This window comes from Dendrobates tinctorius, unplaced genomic scaffold (assembly GCF_039654945.1).
Source record: "Dendrobates tinctorius isolate UK_male_01 unplaced genomic scaffold, ASM3965494v1 ptg000233l, whole genome shotgun sequence".
NCBI lineage: Eukaryota > Metazoa > Chordata > Amphibia > Anura > Dendrobatidae > Dendrobates > Dendrobates tinctorius.
In genome coordinates, this window is record NW_027361900.1 from 6,060,187 (window position 1) to 6,080,968 (window position 20,782).

A 20,782-nucleotide genomic window follows, 5' to 3' on the forward strand; every position below is an offset into this window, starting at 1 on the left:
CTCACACACAGCACCACACACACAGCACCGTATCACTCTCACACACAGCACCACATACACTGCACCGTATCACTCTCACACACAGCACCACACACACAGCACCGTATCACTCTCACACACAGCACTACACACACAGCACCGTATCACTCTCACACACAGCACCACATACACAGCACCGTATCACTCTCACACACAGCACCACACACACAGCACCGTATCACTCTCACACACAGCACCACACACACAGCACCGTATCACTCTCACACACAGCACCACACACACTGCACCGTATCACTCTCACACACAGCACCACACACACTGCACCGTATCACTCTCACACACAGCACCACACACACTGCACCGTATCACTCTCACACACAGCACCACACACACTGCACCGTATCACTCTCACACACAGCACCACATACACACGCAAGCACACAACACATCACACCTCCCCGCAGCCGCAGCACTTCCCAGCTTCCTGCTTTCTGGGCGTTTCCTATCTGTGACAGCCCAGCGGGATGACATCATCATCCAGCGTTCTGTATCAGAGGGAAAGCTGCCAGAGAGAAAGAGGCTTCCGGGATGTGCTGCTGCTGCTGCGGGGAGGTGAGTTGTGCTGTGTGCCTGTGTGTGTATGTGGTGCTGTGTGTGTGAGAGTGATGCGGTGCTGTGTGTGTGTGTGTGATGAGTTGCTATGTGAGTGAGTGATGCGGACCGGTGCTGTGTGTATGTGTGTGTGTGAGGGGTGGTGGGAGGCAATGATGGAGGTGATGGGCAATGATATTGGTGGGGGAAGCAATGATGGAGGTGATGATCAATGATGGCAGTGGGGGAGACAATGATGGAGGTGATGGGCAATGATGGCAGTGGGGGAGACAACGATGGAGGTGATGGGCAATGATATTGGTGGGGGAGGCAATAATGGAGGTGATGGGCAATGATGGTGGTGGGGGAGGTAATAATGGAGGTGATGGGCAATGATCGCGGTGGGGGAGGCAATGATGGAGGTGATGGGCAATGATGGAGGTGATGGGTAATGATGGAGGTGATGGACAATGATGGAGGTAATGGGCAATGATGGTGGTGGGGGAGGCGATGGAGGTGATGGACAATGATGGTGGGGGGAGGCAATGATGGAGGTGATGGGCAATGATTGGTGGGGAGGCAATGATGGAGGTGATGGGCAATGATGGAGGTGGGGATGCAATGACTGAGGTGGGGGAGGCAATAATGGAGGTGATGGGCAATGATGGTGGTGGGGAGAGGCAATAATGAAGGTGATGGGCAATGATGGCGGTAGGGGAGGCAATCATGGAGGTGATGGACAATGATGGTGGTGGGGGAAGCAATGATGGAGGTGATAAAATGGACAATGATGGTGGGGAGGAGGCAATGATTGAGGTGATGGAATGGGCAGTGGTGGGGGAGAATGATAGGGATGGTGGGGGAGAAGAAAATGATGGAGGTGGTGATGAGGACAATGATGGGGTGGAGAGGGGCTGCATTATACTTTATGAGGGGGCTACATTATATTCTGATGGGGACTGCATTATTCTCAGGGGACAACATTATATTCTGGGGGCTACATCATACTATATGAGGGGGCTACAGTATACTCTATGGGGGGCTGCATTATATTCTGTGGTGGGGCGGCATTATTCTCTCAGGGGACTACATTATATTCTGGGGGGCTACATTATACTATATGAGGGGGCAGCATTATGCCCTATTAGGGGGCTACAGTATTCTCTATGGGGAGGCTGCATTATATTCTGTGTTGGTGCTGTATTATACTATATGGGGGCTGCATTACGCCCTATGAGGGTGCTACATTATATTCTATGGTGGGGACTATGTTATACCTTATGAGGGGGTTGCATTATATTTTATGAGGGAGGCTACATTATATTCTATGGCTACCCCTCTATGATTCTACCCCAACCCCTGCTACATAATTAAGACGTGTACTACCTTATATTATACCCTGATATTAGCGTGTCTTACCACACAATTGGTGGTCTTGTATTTATTTCTATGTAGCTACATAGTGGGCCCCAAGAATGATTTTCTCTGGTGGGCCCGAGGTGCTCCAGTCCGACGCTGTGTCTCTGCCTGTGGAGTGTTCTTGGACACTCTATACTGGGATCATAAGGGAACAGTGTCGCCAGTTGTAAACTACAAGGAAAGAGAAGAATGGCTGATTAGGGCGCTCAGACCAAGACAGACACTTGTGTTGGATGGAAAAGAAACTTCTTTACTTGGTCATTATGTCCTCACAAAGCTTTTCGGCAGTGAATGCACCTTTATCAGGTGATGCATCATTTTACACCCTTCTTGGGTGAGCGGCTTGGTGCAGCACGGACCCAGCAGGCTTCCAACCATCCTGCAAGGCCTGAAAGTCGGAGGACCTGTGTTGACATCAGCATCACGTGACGCCCCTTGTGACCGGCTAACCTTGGAACCTGGAAGCCAGGATGACGAATGGTGCACGATAAGCACAGCAGGCTCTGCAAACGTGGTTATTCCGGCAGCATAACCACGGCAGGTTAGTGGACTTTGTTCTTAACCTACTCTATTTGACCACCGGGTATCACACCAGGAGCGCCCCCTCCTCTCTCCTATTTTGTTTCTACTATCAGTTGTAATCTGTCAGAACAAATTAAATTGTTGTTTTTGCTTTTTAGAGGTCCCGTGCCACATGTTTCCCTCTCCAGATGTAAAGTAGATCATGGAAATTCCTTGGTGATTTTGTTGGAGTGTAAGGAAAGTAACAATGGGAGGATTTGGGTGATGGCTCATTTTACAATGCCAGACTGCAGGCACGGTCACAAGTACTAAAGTGGAACACCATTTCTAAACCCAGTGTCCACCTGCAGGAAGGCAGGGGAACGAGTGAGAAATGCTGATCCTTTCCCAGAATTAGAGGAGGAATTGACCACATACCCAGGATCTTTGTGGTCCTCAGGACCTGCAGATGTGGGATTGATAAAAGGGGTGATTATACCCTGTCCAGCTCACCTTGTAACGCAGCCTTATTTCCAGTAGGGAGGGCGCCCCCATCTGTAGGCGAGGCTGTGATTCCAAGAGCCCCCACAGTGCCAGACCTCCATACTCTGCTGAATGACTGGAGGCCGGGACATAAGGTCTTTACAGTGATGTCAGTAATGTCTTCTTCAGCATCCTGGTACATCCAGATAGCCAGGTTTGGTTTGTATTCACATATAAGGGGAGCAGGTATACATTCACCGGAATCCCACAAGGGAACTGTGAATCACCTACTATTGTTTCCAGGTAAAATCGGCTAACCTAGCTCAATGTGAGTCACCAGAAGGGAGCCAGATGCTCTTATATGTGGATGACATGCTATTGGCTTTTCAAAAAAGAATAAAAACAAATTGGTAACCAAAGGGGTTATCTTTAAAGATGCCCTATATGTATAAACTGCCCAGTGACCTCCTAAGATATGTCACAGTATTGAGCCATGGCATAAGCTATGTCTCAACAGGAGGGGTGGTAGAGGTCATATCTTACGTATTTATGATGCACGACTTTACTATTAAAAATTTTTTGTTTAATCTGCATTACTTGTGCAAAAAAATAATTCCTAAGGGAACCTGAGACCAGAGAGAGGACAATGTCCTCACCCTGAATACTTATTCCAACACATTTGTATGGATTTTATTGAACAAGTGTGAGGGAAAAAGTGCTGCCTTGTTATTATGGATGCTTTCAGCAGGTGGATTGAAGCTGTCCACCCTGATGCATTAATGGTACCGAAGGCCCTTCTAAAGGAAATCATACCCAGATTTGGGGTTCCAGAAAATATATAGTAAACTAAGTAATGTTATTATTACCTAAAACATTGTCAATTGAGTTGGGAAACCGCTGTGCCTGTCATCCTCAGTCAGCCGGACTGGTGGAGAGACACAGTGGGATCTTGAAAAATAGGTTGACAAAGACCATGCAGGAAACAGGAAAAATTGGTTGCACTGTCTCCTATTGGTTGTACTAAATATGCATGTCACACGGACATCGTTAGTGCTGACAGCCTTTGAAGTCATATACGGGAGATCTTTTCTGTTACCTCAGCTAAAATCCTCTAAAAGGATAGATGAGGAAGTTGGTTATACATTAGCAGAATATATGGCTAAGATATTAACTCACAAAGAAGTTTCTACTCGTAGTTTTGTTCCAGGAAACCCACTAACAAAACCTGAGATTGTGAAACCTGCAGACTGGGTCCTTGTGAAGGTGATAAAGAAGAAACACCAGCACCATCCTAAGTGGGAAGGTCCTTACCAAGTCCTGTGGACTTCTGCTGCGGTCAAGATTCTTGGGTCCATCGCTCACACTATAAACTTGTCAGACAGGTAGGGACAGAGTAAGATCTGACTTGCTTGTCAAAGTCCAGCTACAAAGGGAGGTTTTCCACAAGGGAAAGCTTGTCTCAAACTGGTGAAGTCTCCCATTCATCCCCTTACCCGGACAAGACGGTCAGATCTAGAATGTGTACATCAGGGTTAATCACATGTATATTCTTCGTGACCATGGTGATGGGAGATTGGAGGGTGATAGACCCAGCAGGAGAGGAAAGTCCAGGGTGGTAGAATGGTTTCAGATTTAGGACTTTCAATCCTACTTTTGAAATCGGGCAGGAGGCCGCCATGTTAGTGGATTTCTGTCTGTTGTATAAATGATACAGAGACAGGGAACAAGCTGTGAAACTAGCAGAGTCCGATAAGTATGTCTGTGTTATGAGCTCTAATAGCAGAGGGGATGGATGTGTGTGACTGGAGTAAAGCAGCATGGACAATTGTAGCCCGAGACTATAGGTATAAGCCTTATGGCTATATAGATTTAAAGCCTGATTCTCCATTAGGAGAAAGGAGATCCCCTTACACAAATAAGAATAATTGTAATCAGCCACTGAGAACTGTAAAGAAACCCTAAGATGAGGGATCAAAGGTTAGAAGAGCTGATATGTCAGGAACAGACCCAATATGATATTTCTACATAGAAGTTCAGAATAATAGCACATAGACCCAAGGAAGGTATGCCAGAGAGAATCCATAACAGAGTCCATAGGGTTCATAGTTAGATTGTCTAACCTAACTTATGAAGATAAACTAGCTCTAGAGAGAGGCTGTGAGGAGGAGAATGAATGGTTAGAATGGCTTAAATACATTGCAAAAAGGTTTAAAACATTAAGCTATATAGTAAAACTTATGTCTGCTCAGAAAGGGAAGGAAAATGTAAAATGTTATCATTTTTATATCCTCCACTTGAGAAACCGGATATCCCACCACAGGTGATTGCTAATCCTGGTAACTATACTTGTTCTAGTCTTCCAGGGCATGGGCACGACTTCGGAGAGCTCCAAGGCGATTCTTGTAGAGAATGGATCATTGTCTCCCACAGGGCCAAGTACTCAGCCATATGGTCAGACCACACTACCCTGAGAGCGGATATATGGTGGTTATGCGGTGATAAAAGCATAAGAGCCAGACTACCACATGGTTCCCGAGGGGATTGTGCAGTGGTCCAGCCAATCATGCCGTTCCACCTGTTGTCAACAGGGCTATGGCCAAAGGTATGTAGTGGAAGAGACAGAAGCGTGAAACTCCGCAAGGATCCTTCCATTCTAGTATCTACATAGATGACATTGGAGTTCCCAGGGGAGTGACCACCGAGTACAAGGCTAGGATCCAGGTAGCAGCCAGGTGGGAATCCATAATTTGGTGGGTGATTATAAAAATGAATGTAGATTGGATAAACTACTTATACTATAACCAGCAGAGATTTGTTAATTATACCCGAGATGCAGTTAAAGGGACAGCTGAGCAATCAGGGCCAACTTCTCTCATGGCTTGGCAGAATAGGACGGCATTAGACAAGTTCTTAGCAGAAAAGGGAGGTGTATATAAAATGTTTGGAGGATTTTGTTGCACCCTTTATCCCTAATACAGATCCTGATGGGAGTATCTTCAAAGCTCTTGATGGACTGACTGCCCTGTCTAATGAATTAGCAGAGAACTCTGGATATGACGACATATTCCTGGACTGAAGGATGGTTTGGGAAATGGTCCGGATTATTCACTTCTGCGTTGACATCTCTTACCATCGCGGCCGGAGTGCTGATTGTTTGTGGACGCTGCGCTATTCTATGCATTAGAGGACTTGTTCAAAGACTGACTCTGCCATAACAAAACCTATGTATCAAGGAATGGAGACATCGGAATCCAACGAAAGAATGAAACTTTTTGGATTTAATGATAAATATACTGAACATATTACTCTCCCTCTAGATTATATGAAGATCTTATGTGAAATCTGACAAAAAGAAATCTGTCTCCAATGTGTTCAGATAGATGATTTTATTACAAGATGAGGGAATGTTATAATAATTGTAATAAAGTCCTTTCTTTTGTGTGCATGGGTGTATGTGTATATATATATGTGTGTATATATACCCATGCGTGTATGTATGTATGAGTGTGTGTATATGTATATATGTATGTATATGTGTATCTATGCACATGACTGCATATGCCATTTATTTTTGCTTAAGACTTTGAAACTCTTTTCAGCTGATGTAATTCATGGGTGTTACTTTTGGGAGTTACTTTTTGTGAACGTTAGCAGGTTTCCTTGTCTTGCATGACTTCTCTGCTAACGTAGATAAGAAGGATTGCTAACAAGCTAAGCATATTCCATGTACTCTTTTTGCAAATGTAGTGTTTTCAACGCCTTTGGCTTTGCTATTTAAACTCTTAAGAATATGTATTGAGTTAGACAGAGGACTCCTCACATCTTGTGTGGCTGTCATTCTCTCTCCATGCCGGCATGTCCAATAAAGAAGCATCTTACTTATTCAGGTCTGGACGATTTCTAATTGGAAGACTGAAACTCCCATGACATCATCTGTGCTACTGAGCAATTTATTAGCCATTAACAACTTTTCATTGTCTGTAATGGTGGGATCAAAAAACGATAATCCCACCAACTCTGCATTCAAATACCACAAATGGTTCGAGAATTTGGTCAGGGCTATTTCTGCAATGTTTTTGTCACATTCTTTATAGTCTAACAGACTATGCAAAATACCTAGATCTCAAAATACCTCAATTTGGATTTTTTCAAACTTTGAGCGACGAGCGGCATGGGTTAACGTCGTTTGATCGAGCTCAAATTTTGGCTATCTCAATATCTGGAAAGGGGAATCGTTTTGTGGGGTCCAGACGGACAAGATTCTGACATTTTTTCCACCCCATATGAGATCCGGTCACCCTAGTGCACACCATGCGAAAAGTAAGCAGAACATTTGCGGATGGTACCCACGGTCCGGAGGAGAGGAGACTGTCCTCCGGGCTTTGGGTACCATATCCCTGTAAAAAATAGAATTTAAAATAAAAAATATTGTTATTCTCACCTTCCGACGCCCCGAGCAGCCTTCCCGCCTCTCTCCACGCTCCCAGTAAGCTTTTGTGAGCGATGACGTCCGTTTTGCGGGATTGCGAAGTCATCGCGGTAATTGTCGCAAAGGATTACTGGGATCGGGAATGTGGAGAGAGGCGGGAAGGCTGCGCGGGACGTCGGAAGGTGAGAATAACAATATTTTTTTATTATTATTATTTTTTACATTCTATCTTTTACTATTGAGGCCGCATAGGCAGCCTCAATAGTAAAAAGTTGGTCACACTCGTCAAACACTATGTTTGACGAGTGTGACCAACCTGTCAATCAGTTCTCCAAGCGATGCTCCAGATCGCTTGCAAAACGCTAGCAATTCTGCAAGCTAATTACGCTTACAAAATGCTAGTTTTTCTGCGGGAAAATCGCGGAAATTTAAAATGCGATTTTCCCGCGGAATGGAATTCCGGAATTCTTGCCATATTTTCCGCGAGAGTTCCACTACGTGTGAACTCAGCCTAAAGCCTGGGCCTCATTATACAGCTGTACAGGGGTCTAGTGAAGGCTTTTTAGCCCTTTCCTCAGACTGTAGCTCCTGGGCACAGGCCCTCACTCCTGTCCCTTCACTGTAAAGCCTGGGCCTCATTATACAGCTGTACAGGGGTCTAGTGAAGGCGTTTAGCCCATTCCTCAGACTGTAGCTCCTGGGAACAGGCCCTCACTCCTGTCCCTTCACTATAAAGCCTGGGCCTCATTATACAGCTGTACAGGGGTCTAGTGAAGGCTTTTTAGCTCTTTCTTCAGACTGTAGCTCCTGGGCACAGGCCCTCACTCCTGTCCCTTCACTATAAAGCCTGGGCCTCATTATACACCTGTACAGGGGTCTAGTGAAGGCTTTTTAGCCCTTTCCTCAGACTGTAGCTCCTGGGCACAGGCCCTCACTCCTGTCCCTTCACTATAAAGCCTGGGCCTCATTATACAGCTGTACAGGGGTCTAGTGAAGGCTTTTTAGCCCTTTCCTCAGACTAGCTCCTGGGATCAGGCCCTCACTCCTGTCCCTTCACTATAAAGCCTGGGCCTCATTAAACAGCTGTATAGGGGTCTAGTGAAGGCTTTTTAGACCTTTCTTCAGACTGTAGCTCCTGGGCACAGGCCCTCACTCCTGTCCCTTCACTGTAAAGCCTGGGCCTCATTATACAGCTGTACAGGGGTCTAGTGAAGGCTTTTTAGCCCTTTCCTCAGTCTGTAGCTCCTGGGAACAGGCCCTCACTCCTGTCCCTTCACTATAAAGCCTGGGCTTCATTATACAGCTGTTCGGGGGTCTAGTGAAGGCTTTTTAGCTCTTTCCTAAGTCTGTAGCTCCTGGGCACAGGCCCTCACTCTTGTCCCTTCACTATAAAGCCTGGGCCTCATTAAACAGCTGTACAGGGGTCTAGTGAAGGCTTTTTAGCCCTTTCCTCAGACTGTAGCTCCTGGGAACAGGCCCTCACTCCTGTCCCTTCACTATAAAGCCTGGGCCTCATTATACAGCTGTACAGGGGTCTAGTGAAGGCTTTTTAGCCCTTTCCTCCGTCTGTAGCTCCTGGGAACATGCCCTGACTCCTGTCCCTTCACTATAAAGCCCGGGCCTCATTATACAGCTGTACAGGGGTCTAGTGAAGGCTTTTTAGCCCTTTCCTCAGTCTGTAGCTCCTGGGAACAGGCCCTCACTCCTGTCCCTTCACTATAAAGCCTGGGCTTCATTATACAGCTGTTCGGGGGTCTAGTGAAGGCTTTTTAGCTCTTTCCTCAGTCTGTAGCTCCTGGGCACAGGCCCTCACTCTTGTCCCTTCACTATAAAGCCTAGGCCTCATTATACAGCTGTACAGGGGTCTAGTGAAGGCTTTTTAGCCCTTTCCTCAGACTGTAGCTCCTGGGAACAGGCCCTCACTCCTGTCCCTTCACTATAAAGCCTGGGCTTCATTATACAGCTGTTCGGGGGTCTAGTGAAGGCTTTTTAGCCCTTTCCTCAGTCTGTAGCTCCTGGGAACAGGCCCTCACTCCTGTCCCTTCACTATAAAGCCTGGGCCTCATTATACAGCTATACAGGGGTCTAGTGAAGGCTTTTTAGTCCTTTCCTCAGACTGTAGCTCCTGGGAACAGGCCCTCACTCCTGTCCCTTCACTATAAAGCCTGGGCCTCATTATACAGCTATACAGGGGTCTAGTGAAGGCTTTTTAGCTCTTTCCTCAGACTGTAGCTCCTGGGAACAGGCCCTCACTCCTGTCCCTTCACTATAAAGCCTGGGCCTCATTATACAGCTGTACAGGGGTCTAGTGAAGGCTTTTTAGTCCTTTCCTCAGACTGTAGCTCCTGGTCACCATGTGATCTCACCATAACCCTAACAAGCTAATTAAGGTGTGAAATCTTGATCAAAATTATCTCAGTACACGAATCTCTAAGGGTGCTCAAAGTTTTGCCTCGCCCCTTTTTCCTTTTTGCAATTATGAAATTGTAAAAAAGTCTATATTTTTTTTTTTTATTATTATTTTAGCCTAAAATACAAAGGCCATGTGTCATCTTAGAGTTTCGGCCTTTTAGAGATCATTTCATCTTCATCTTACTGCTGCTCACAATAACGGTCATTTTGACCCGGGGCGCCCACACTTTTACATGCCGCTGTCAATGCTTCATCCCGCTGGTGCTCAATATTTAATAGGGTCTTGCTATTAAACTTAATGAAAAGTTTGGTGAATTTCTTTGAGCTGTTATTACTAGAGATGAGCGAATATCGTCGGAGAAGTTGTTATTGGCTAATATCACTTACCGAATAGCTGCATCGGGACCCCGGATCCCTGGAGCGCTCCCGATAATCAGCTGCATGTGTCGCCCTCCATGCAGGTGCTGTGACTATCACACAGCGCGACACACGCAGCTGATTATCGGGAGTGCTCCAGCACACTGAGTCCTGCACACACTGAGGCACCTGATCATGTGACCCCTGACTCCTCCCCTCCTGTGACCTCATCACAGGTCCTGTGCACACAGAGCAGTCATATATGTGGCAGACACTCCTGGATCTTCTGCTTTCTGGGCCGGTTCCTCCTGAGTCCTATTAACCCTTTCGCTCCCTGTATTCTCCTTTCTGACCAGGACAATATCTGAATTCGGATAGTGTGACAGGAATATAAGCAATGTGGAAGGAAAAAATGACAATTTTACTTTTTTTTCCTCAGAAAAATGTGACTTTAGCCCCAGAATTGTCAGCGTAACAAATCCTTATTTCTCCACTGTAGTTTGTAGACTCCATATACAGATCCCTTAAGTGTGAAAAGAGCTGAATTCCCCACTTAAGTTATTGCATTTTGGAAATTGCCCCCACTGGGAATTTATCTCCAGGTAAAGGCACAATTGTGTCTCCATGGGGGTTGTGCTCACAGCCCAACATCGTGTGGCCTCCAAAGAAATGCCACCCCGCACCATTACTGACCACTGCCAAACCGGTCATGCTGAAGGATGCTGCAGGCAGCAGATCGCTCTCCACGGCGTCTCCAGACTCTGTCACGTCTGTCACATGTGCTCAGTGTGAACCTGCTTCCATCTGTGAAGAGCACAGGGCGCCAGTGGTGAATTTGCCAATCCTGGTGTTCTGTGGCAAATGCCAAGCGTCCTGTACGGTGTTGGGCTGTGAGCGCAACCCCCATCTGTGGACGTCGGGCCCTCAGACCATCCTAATGGAGTCAGTTTCTAACCGTTTGTGCAGACACATGAACATTTATGGCCTGCTGAAGATCATTTTGCAGGGCTTTGGCAGTGCTCCTCCTGTTACTCCTTGCACAAAGGTTGAGGTAGCTGTCATGCTGCTGGGTTGATGCCCTCATACGGCCCCCTCCACATCACCTGGTGTACTAGCCTGTCTCCTGGTAGCGACTCCAGCCTCCGGACACTACGCTGACAGACACAGCAAACCTTCTTGCCACATCTCGCATTGATGTGCCATCCTGGATGAGCTGCACTACCTGAGCCACTTGTGTGGGTTGTAGAGTCCGTCTCATGCTACCACGAGTGTGAAAGCACAACCAACATTCAAAAGTGACCGAAACATCAGCCAGAAAGCATTGGTACTGAGATGTGGTCTGTGGTCCCCACCTGCAGAACCACTCCTTTATTGAGGGTGTCTTGATAATTGCCAATAATTTCCATCTGTTGTCTATTCCATTTGAACAACAGCAGGTGAAATTGATTGTCAGTCAGTGTTGCTTCCTAAGTGGACAGTTTGATTTCACAGAAGTTTGATTTACCTGGAGTTATATTCTGTTGTTTAACCCCTTACCTACAATTACATAATATTCCGTCCATGTGACCATGGACCTAATTACCATGGACGGAATATTACGTCATCGCGATCAGCGGCGCCCACGTGGTGAGCGCCGCTGATCGCGGCCGAGTGTCAGCTAATTATCATAGCTGACACCCGGCACAATGTGTCATGGGCGGTCACGGACCGCCCCAGACACGTTAACCCCTTGCACACCGCGATCAAACGCGATCGCGGTGTACCGGGGGTTAAAGGGAAGCATCGGGAGGGAGGGGGCTCCCTCCGTGCTTCCCTAAGCCCCCCACGGCAGCGCAATGTGCAGCGCTGCTGCGGGGGGCTCTTTCCCTACAGGCCCTCGGATCCAAGATGGCGACGGGGGCCTGCAGGGAGCTGACTTCCTCACTGCCTGCAAAGCGCAGGCATGAGGAAGTCTGCAGCAGTGCCTGTGACAGATCGCTGATCTGTCACAGTGATCTGTGATGTGACAGATCAGCGATCTGTCACAGGACAGTGATGTCCCACCTGGGACAAGGTAATAAAGTAAAAAAAAAAAAAAAAAGTGTTAAAAATAATTTAAAAAAAATCGCTAAATAAATTAGTAAAAAAAAAAAAAAATATTCCCCAATAAATCCATTTTTTCAAAATAAAAAAAAACAAAAACAATAAAAGTACACATATTTGGTATCGCCGCGTCCGTAATTACCTGCCCTATAAAACTGTCCCATTAGTTAACCCCTTTAGCGAACCCCTTAAAAAATAAAAATAAAAAACGAAGCAAAAAATAATGATTTATTATCATACCACCGAACAAAAAGTGCAATAACGCGCGATCAAAAAGACGCATATAAATATGCATGGTGCCGCTGAAAACGTCATCTTGTCCCGCAAAAAACGAGCTGCAATACAGCATCATCCGCAAAAAAATAAAAAAGTTATAGCTCGCAGAATAAAGCGATACAAAAATAATTATTTTTTATATAAAATTGTTTTCATTGCAAAAAACCGACAAAACATAAAAAAAGACCTAAATGAGGTATCGCTGTAACCGTACTGACCCGAAGAATAAAAACACCTTATAAATTTTACCACACGCGGAATGGTGTAAACGCACCCCCCAAAAGAAATTCATGAAACGCTGGTTTTTGTTCATTCTGCGTCCCAAAAATCGGAATAAAAAGCGATCAAAAAATGTCACGTACCCGAAAATGGTACCAATAAAAATGTCAACTCGTCCCGCAAAAAATAAGACCTCACATGACTCGGTGGGTCAAAATACAGAAAAATTATAGCTCACAATATGTGGTGATGCAAAAACTATTTTTACAATAAAAAGCGTCTTTTAGCGTGCGACAGCCGCCAAACATAAAAACCGCCATAAATCGTAAATCAAACCCCCCGTTATCACCCCCTTAGTTAGGGAAAAATAATAAAACTAAAAGAAAATGTATTTATTTCCATTTTCCCGCTAGGGTTAGGTTAGGGTTAGGGCTAGGGTTAGGGCTAGGGCTAGGGCTAGGGTTAGGGCTAGGGTTAGGGTTAGGGCTAGGGTTAGGGCTAGGGCTCAGATTAGGGTTAGGGGTGTGTTGAGGTTAGGGTTGGAGTTATAATTGGGGGTTTCCACTGTTTGGGCACATCAGGTGCTCTCCAAAGGCAACATGGCGTCTGATCTCAATTCCAGCCAATTCTGCGTTGAAAAAGTCAAATGGTGCTCCATCCCTTCCAAGCTCTGCCATGTGCCCAAACAGTGTTTTACCCCCACATGTAGGGTATCAGCCTACTCAGGACAAATTGCAAAACAACTTTTGGGGTCCAATTTCTCCTGTTACCCTTAGGAAAATAAAAAATTGGGGGGCAAAAATATAATTTTGCGGAAAAAATGTTTTTTTTATTTTCACGCCCAGGCGTTATAAACTTCTGTGAAGCACTTGGGGGTTCAAAGTGCTCTCCACACATCTAGATAAGCTCCGTGGGGGGTCTAGTTTCCAAAATGGGGTCACTTGTGGGGAGTTTCAATAGTTTAGGTACATTAGGGGCTCTCCAAACGCACATGACACCCGCATACCAATCCATCAAAGTCTGCATTCCAAAACGTCACTACTTCCCTTCCGAGCCCCGACGTGTGCCCATACAGTAGTTATCTCCCACATATGAGGTATCAGCGTACTCAGGACAAATTGGACAACAACTTTTGGGGTCCAATTTCTCCTGGTACCCTTGGGAAAATAAAAAAAATGGGGACTAAAAGATGATGTTTGTTGAAAAAATACGATATTTTTATTTTCACGCCCGGTCGTTATAAACTTCTGTGAAGCACTGGGGGTTCAAAGTGCTCACCACTCATCTAGATAAGTTCATTAGGGGGTCTAGTTTCCAAAATGGGGTCACTTGTGGGGGGTTTCCACTGTTTAGGTACATCAGGGGCTCTCCAAACGCACATGACACCCGCAGACCAATCCATCAAAGTCTGCATTCCAAAACGTCACTACTTCCCTTCCGAGCCCCGATGTGTGCCCATACAGTAGTTTTCTCCCACATATGAGGTATCAGCGTACTCAGGACAAATTGGACAACAACTTTTGGGGTCCAATTTCTCCTGTTACCCTTGGGAAAATAAAAAAATGGGGACTAAAAGATCATGTTTGTGGAAAAAATACGATTTTTTTATTTTCACGCCCGGACGTTATAAACTTCAGTGAAGCACTGGGGGGTTCAAAGTGCTCACCACACATCTAGATAAGTTCCTTGGGGGGTCTAGTTTCCAAAATGGTGTCATTTGTGGGGGGTTTCTACTGTTTTGGTACATCAGGGGCTTTCCTAACGCGACATGGTGTCCGATCTCAATTCCAGCCAAAAACGTCAAATGGCGCTGCTTCCCTTCCGAGCTCTGCCATGCGCCCAAATAGTGGTTTACACCCACATGTGGGGTATCAGCGTACTCAGGATAAATTGCACAATATCTTTTAGGGTCCTGTTACTTTTGGAAAAATAAGAATTGAGGGTGAAAAGATCATTTTTTTGGAAAAAATATGATTTTTTAATTGTACTGCTGTACGCTATAAACTTCTGTGAAGCCCTTGGGGGTTCAAAGTTCTCACCACACATCTAGATAAGTTCCTTGGGGGGTCTAGATTCCAAAATGGTGTCATTTGTGGGGGGTTTCCACTGTTTTGGTACATCAGGGGTTTTCCAATCGCGACATGGTGTCCAATCTCAATTCTAGCCAAAAACGTCAAATGGCGCTGCTTCCCTTCTGAGCTCTGCTATGCGCCCAAATAGTCATTTACACCCACATATGGGGTATCAGCGTACTCAGGACAAATTGCACAATAACTTTTAGGGTCCTGTTACCCTTGGAAAAATAAAAATTGGGGGTGAAAAGATCATTTTTGTGGAAAAAATATGATTTTTTAATTGTACCGCTGTACGTTATAAACTTCTGTGAAGCCCTTGTGGGTTCAAAGTTCTCACCACATATCTAGATAAGTTCCTTGGGGGGTCTAGTTTCCAAAATGGGGTCACTTGGGGGGTTTCCACTGTTTAGGTACATCAGGGGCTCTCCAAACGCGACATGGCGTCCGATCTGAATTCCAGCCAATTTTGCATTGAAAAAGTCAAACGGCGCTCCTTCCCTACTGAGGTCTGCCATGCGCCAAAACAGTGGTTCCCCCCCACATATCAGGTATCAGCGTACTCAGGACAAATTGCACAATAACTTTTGCAGTCCAATTTCTCCTGTTACCCTTGGTAAAATAAAGAAAATTGAACCTGAAGTATTTTTTTTGTGAAAAAAAGTTAAATGTTCATTTTTTTTTAATATTCAAAAAATTCCTGTGACGCACCTAAAGGGTTAATAAACTTCTTGAATGTGGTTTTAAGCACCTTAAGGGGTGAAGTTTTTAGAATGGTGTCACTTTTGGGTATTTTCTATCATATAGACCCCTCAAAGTGGCTTCAAATGTGAAGTGGTCCCTAAAAATAAAATGGTGTTGCAAAAATGAGAAATCGCTGGTCAATTTTTAACCCTTATAACTTCCTAACAAAAAAAAATTTTGGTTCCAAAATTGTGCTGATGTAAAGTAAACATGTGGGAAATGTTATGTATTAAGTATTTTGTGTGCCGTATCGCTGTGATTTAAGGGCATAAAAATTCAAAGTTGGAAGATTGCGAAATTTTCAAAATTTTTGCCAAATTTCCGTTTTTTTCACAAATAAACGCAAGTTATTTGAATGCAATTTTACCACTAACATGAAGTACAATATGTCACGAGAAAACAATGTCAGAATCACCGGGATCCATGAAAGCGTTCCAGAGTTATGACCTCATAAAGGTACAGTGGTCAGAATTGTAAAAATTGGCCCGGGAGTTAACGTGCAAACCACCCTTGGTAGTGAAGGGGTTAAGTGTTCCCTTTATTTTTTTGAACAGTGTATATAGAGAGAGAGATTTTTTTTTCTTTACATTGGAGGGCCCAATTCCAGCTATTGCTGTGGGACCTGTGATTTCTATCTACTCCACTGTGTACAGGATAATAGAGTATAATAAAGTAGTTATGGACGTGACGTAACTAACATTGTGCAGTGACTCTGCTTTCCATATAGTGATGGATATTTCTTGTTGCTGAAACTGTGAAATTTTCTCCACTTTAAACCTTTTTTAAACCCCTCTGATCAGTGCGATCATACAACATACAATCCTCTGATGGCTCCGGTGATGCCCTGTACTACTGTAGTGCCGTGTATCATCACTGCCTGTCAGTGTAATACTAACGGCCCCATACACATGAGATCAGAGTTGGCTGAACGGTCATTTGGCAGACGGCGATCTCTCCCGACTCCCCCATACACACAAATATTCCAGCTTTCCTGTGGTCTGTATGAGAGAGTCGCCTCCAGACTCCTCTAGAGGAGGATTATCTACAGGAAGAACAAACGGATTATCCTCTGAAATTCAGGATGTCAGATCCTTCTCTGCCCTGACATCATCTGTCGGGAGGCCCCCAAATACATTATATGGTCGGCCAAACCCCCCGAAATCTGTGCTTTCATGGAACTTTAGTCTAATGTGTATGGGGGCGTTATAAGGTAACTTATTGGACGCTGCCTCTGGCCCGGCCTAATAGACCTTCATACATTGCAGCCCAGACCCCATTATTAGGCATGTAAGTATCGGAGTAACTAGGCCGCCCCATACTATCGAGTACTTGGGGGCGGGGGGCATTCAGCCAAACTGTCACACCTTCTTAGATATCATGTTTGCTTTTCACAGCAGCAAGAGGCTAAACTGTCCGGGTTTTTGTTGCAGCCTCCTCTGTGCCGTCCCTGCGGTGTACATCTATGTTCTGGGGACCAAAAAGATTCATTTCTTCTTAATAAATGTTTAACATGTTAAAAATTATAAAATGTGTCTTCTGCTTTTTTCTTATTTTTTTCTTTTTGCAAGAGTTGTTGGAGACAATTTTTCTTTAGAAACATTTTAATATCGGCTTTTTCTGGAGTTTTTCTTGTAATATAGGAAAACCTAAGGCCAGAAATAATCCCCATAAATCACTGTACATGGAGACTTTGGGATCAGATCATTTCTGTCCGTTGTGACTGTGGAAACAAAAAATATTTTCTAAAAGCCTCAAACTTCTGTGTGTGACTCAGAGCTGAGATCTAACGTGAGAGAAGATTCCAGTGCGGGGAAGACGGGAAACCTTCATATAGACGGCCGGTGGGGATGGAGGCAGTGACCGACTCTGGCCAAATCTGTCTCTAGAGCCGTAGTAGAAGATGAAGATGTCGTCCTCATCATGAAGGAGTTATTTCTCATGTCGCGTGTAATGAATATCTCCTGCAGTATTGCTAATGCCGATTCCAGTGTCGGTAATGAGACGAGAATTAGCGTTATGGAAGATGAGTCTATGAGGAACGTGTTCAGCTGCCGACTTCGAGGAGGAAACTGCTTGTTGTCTGTGGCCTAAATATATAGGTTTTATTAGTAGATGTCAGGGGAGAAAACTAAACCCTGTAAGATAATAAATCTCCTCCTATGTTTCCCTTATTATCTCCAGTAATTGTATTATTACACAGGATTCTTATGATGTTACATCGGATCATCTTCTTCTCATTCAGGTCTCTACAATATCGGATCCTCTCAGTGAAGATCTTCTACAGAAGAGAATTTTCCTGATTTACCCATCAAGGATGGATATGGACAGAGACAAGATGGCGGAGAGGATGTTACACCTCACCCTAGAGATCCTCTTCCGTCTCACTGGAGAGGTGAGAGATTCTGATGACGTCATGGGTCGCCCTCCCAGGGCTGTGGGTTACTCGGTACCGGGCCGGTGTCAGGGGAATGTGTCACAGCAGCGGTGACCCGGTCCGTGGCCCTGGGCGCCCAAGTAATGGGGGAATGTAGTTAATGGAATGGAATAGTTTGTGACGCCACCTGTGGTGTTTGGCAAGCAAGATGTTAAGCCAACGCTGTGTGCAGATCCTCTGGGGCTGATGGTGTGTTGCAGCATAGATGGTGTAGCTCCCCACAGGTGAAGCTGTAACCCCAGGGCATTGTAATGGCAATAGATGAGAATAGGCGCAGGCTGTGTGAGGAATGCTGGTACCCAGATGTAACGGTGCTGACAGTGTTAGCGCACAAATGAATGGAAGACATCAGGGCTTGCAGTTCCATAGCTTTACTCACAGTCCTTGGTACACACTGGTGCCTGCCTCCGTGCCGTGTCCTCCGGGGCAGAGACTCAATCAACCTCCTGGGCAAGTCAGGATTCTCCTCTCCAACACTCCGCCAACATGTACCTCTCCTGAACGACTCCTCTATTGCGCCTTAAGGTGTGAAGAGCTCCAGTACCATAGTACTCTGGAGGTCCTCCTGTCAGATGTTCCTAACAACTCTACTTGTATGGCAGACAGCTGTAGCCTCTCTCTGGGACTCCCTTCTCCGGAGTCCTGGCTCTCTATTCAGTTGCTGTTGTGCCCCAAGTCTTAGATGGGAGTAGTGCATTTACAGCCAACTACTCCACCTGTGTCGGCTGCAGAACCATAAGCGTCCATACAACCTCGGGGACCGGGCTCCGGCCTTGCGCTGAGAACCTATAGGCAGGGTTCCTCTTCCGACCCACAACTCCTCTCTGTTCTCTCTACTCCTCTTTCCTATGGAACCTTAGGTTGCAGTTCTACGTCTTTCTCCTTCTGTTCCTCTCCTGTGCCAGCTGGCTCAGATCACTGAGGCAACTGCAGCACTCCTTCTTCTCTCCCTCTTCTAGGGATCTCCTTCCTCTCGGACCCGTCCTCAGACTCTCCTGACTGACTGTCCAGACCGATCTGTAATTCTAAACCTTCCCAACCTTTTATATGGATCTCAACTCCACCCACCTCCCAGCACATCCAGTGTTCCATGCAGGGAACCACCAATGCACTCCTAATGTCTAGGAGGAGAGAGACACCTCAATGTGGTTGTGCAGAACTACCCTGTTGTGTGGGGTGCGAGTGTTGGAGTGTGGAAAGGAGTTCCCAACTTACCTAGGTGATGGAGCACTACACCTTAGGAGAAGGTGCAGTACTTCTGTGGCGACTGAGCCTCAGGGGCGCCACAGTCACATTACATCATTCTTATCTATGGGAGTAACAGATGGACAGAACTCGAGAAGTGAGGACTCTGGGAATGTCTGTAGTGAGATTTATTATTGTGTCTGTCCATTACCAGGATTACACAGTGGTGAAGAAGACCTCTAGTGATCGCTGTCAGGACCCTGTGTCTGAGGGATGGAAAAGACCCCTGAGCCCAATCACGGGGCCTCCACCTCACCCCCTGATCCATGAGGACATCAATGACCAGAAGATCCTAGAACTCATCTACAAGAAGATTGAGCTGCTGACTGGAGAGGTGACACTGCTGGGAATGCTGGGACATTATACAGTAACACTATGAAGGGATCGGGGGAATGACGGTATCATTGTATGTGTCAGGTTCCTATAAGGTGTCAGGATGTCGCTGTCTATTTCTCCATGGAGGAGTGGGAGTATTTAGAAGGACACAAAGATGTGTACAAGGACATCATAATGGATGTTCCCCAGCCCCTCACATCTCCAGGTAATAGACAGGACTAAATACACACGGCCTATAATTATCTGTATGTAGAGAATGAATTCAGTCCCTGTATGTGTTTCCTCCAGATCTATCCAGTAAGAGGACAACACCAGAGAGATGTCCCCGTCCTCTTCTTCCACAGGACTGTAAACAGGAAGATCCCAGTGCTCCTCAGGATCATCAGGTAGATGGAGAGAAGGTGTCAGGAGATCTCCCCTATGATGTGTAGACGGCTGTGAAGGTCTTGTGCTCAGTCTTGTTTTATCCACCAGTATTATATGTTTTATACTTGTGTAATGAGAACGGTGGAGATGGCAGGATTAGAGCTGATCATAGAAAATGGGAGACATTTATTAGCATCCTGAATAGGACCTGTGCACAATATATACCGTATGGGAATAAACATGCGAGAAATAGGAGGAAACCACTATGGCTAAATAGAGCTGTAAGGGGCGCAATAAGGGACAAAAATAAAGCATTTAGAGAATTAAAGCAAGTAGGTAGTGATGAGGCATTAACTAAATACAGAAGATTAAATAAATTCTGTAAAAAGCAAATCAAGACAGCAAAGATTGAGACAGAGAGACTCATTGCCAGAGAAAGTAAAAATAATCCCAAAATATTCTTTAACTACATAAATAGTAAGAAGCTAAAAAATGATAGTGTTGGTCCCCTTAAAAATAGTCTGGGTGAAATGGTGGATGAGGATGAGGAAAAAGCCAATATGCTAAATAACTTTTTTTCAACAGTATTTACACAAGAAAATCCCATGACGGATAACATGATCAGGGATAAAAATTCTCCATTAAATGTCACCTGCTTCACCCAGCAGGAAGTACGGCGGCGTCTACAAATCACTAAAATTGACAAATCCCCAGGCCCGGATGGGATACACCCCCGAGTACTGCAGGAATTAAGCACAGTCATAGATAGACCACTATTTTTAATCTTTAAAGATTCCATAATAACAGGGTCTGTAC

General features: G+C 45.3%; 2 protein-coding genes across 2 annotated transcripts in view; one reads left to right on the forward strand and one right to left on the reverse strand.

The window, feature by feature from the left end:
- Nucleotides 1-20,782, reverse strand: part of LOC141060233 (uncharacterized) — a 78,906-nt gene that overhangs the window by 13,584 nt on the left and 44,540 nt on the right. The window lies entirely within an intron of this gene.
- On the forward strand, nucleotides 7,498-19,643 carry LOC141060251 (oocyte zinc finger protein XlCOF29-like). The gene is made up of 3 exons (XM_073556478.1): nucleotides 7,498-7,533; nucleotides 17,828-17,977; nucleotides 19,419-19,643. Exons 1-3 carry the CDS (start codon nucleotides 7,498-7,500, stop codon nucleotides 19,641-19,643), a joined length of 411 nt encoding a protein of 136 aa, XP_073412579.1.

Excerpts from the sequence above, each read along its gene's own strand:
- LOC141060251 (XM_073556478.1), top strand. The coding sequence starts at position 7,498 with ATGACGTCCGTTTTGCGGGATTGCGAAGTCATCGCG. Across the intron at positions 7,534-17,827 it reads GGGATTGCGAAGTCATCGCG|GTCTCTACAATATCGGATCC; the intron begins GTAATTGTCGCA and ends CTTCTCATTCAG. Across the intron at positions 17,978-19,418 it reads TCTTCCGTCTCACTGGAGAG|GATTACACAGTGGTGAAGAA; the intron begins GTGAGAGATTCT and ends GTCCATTACCAG.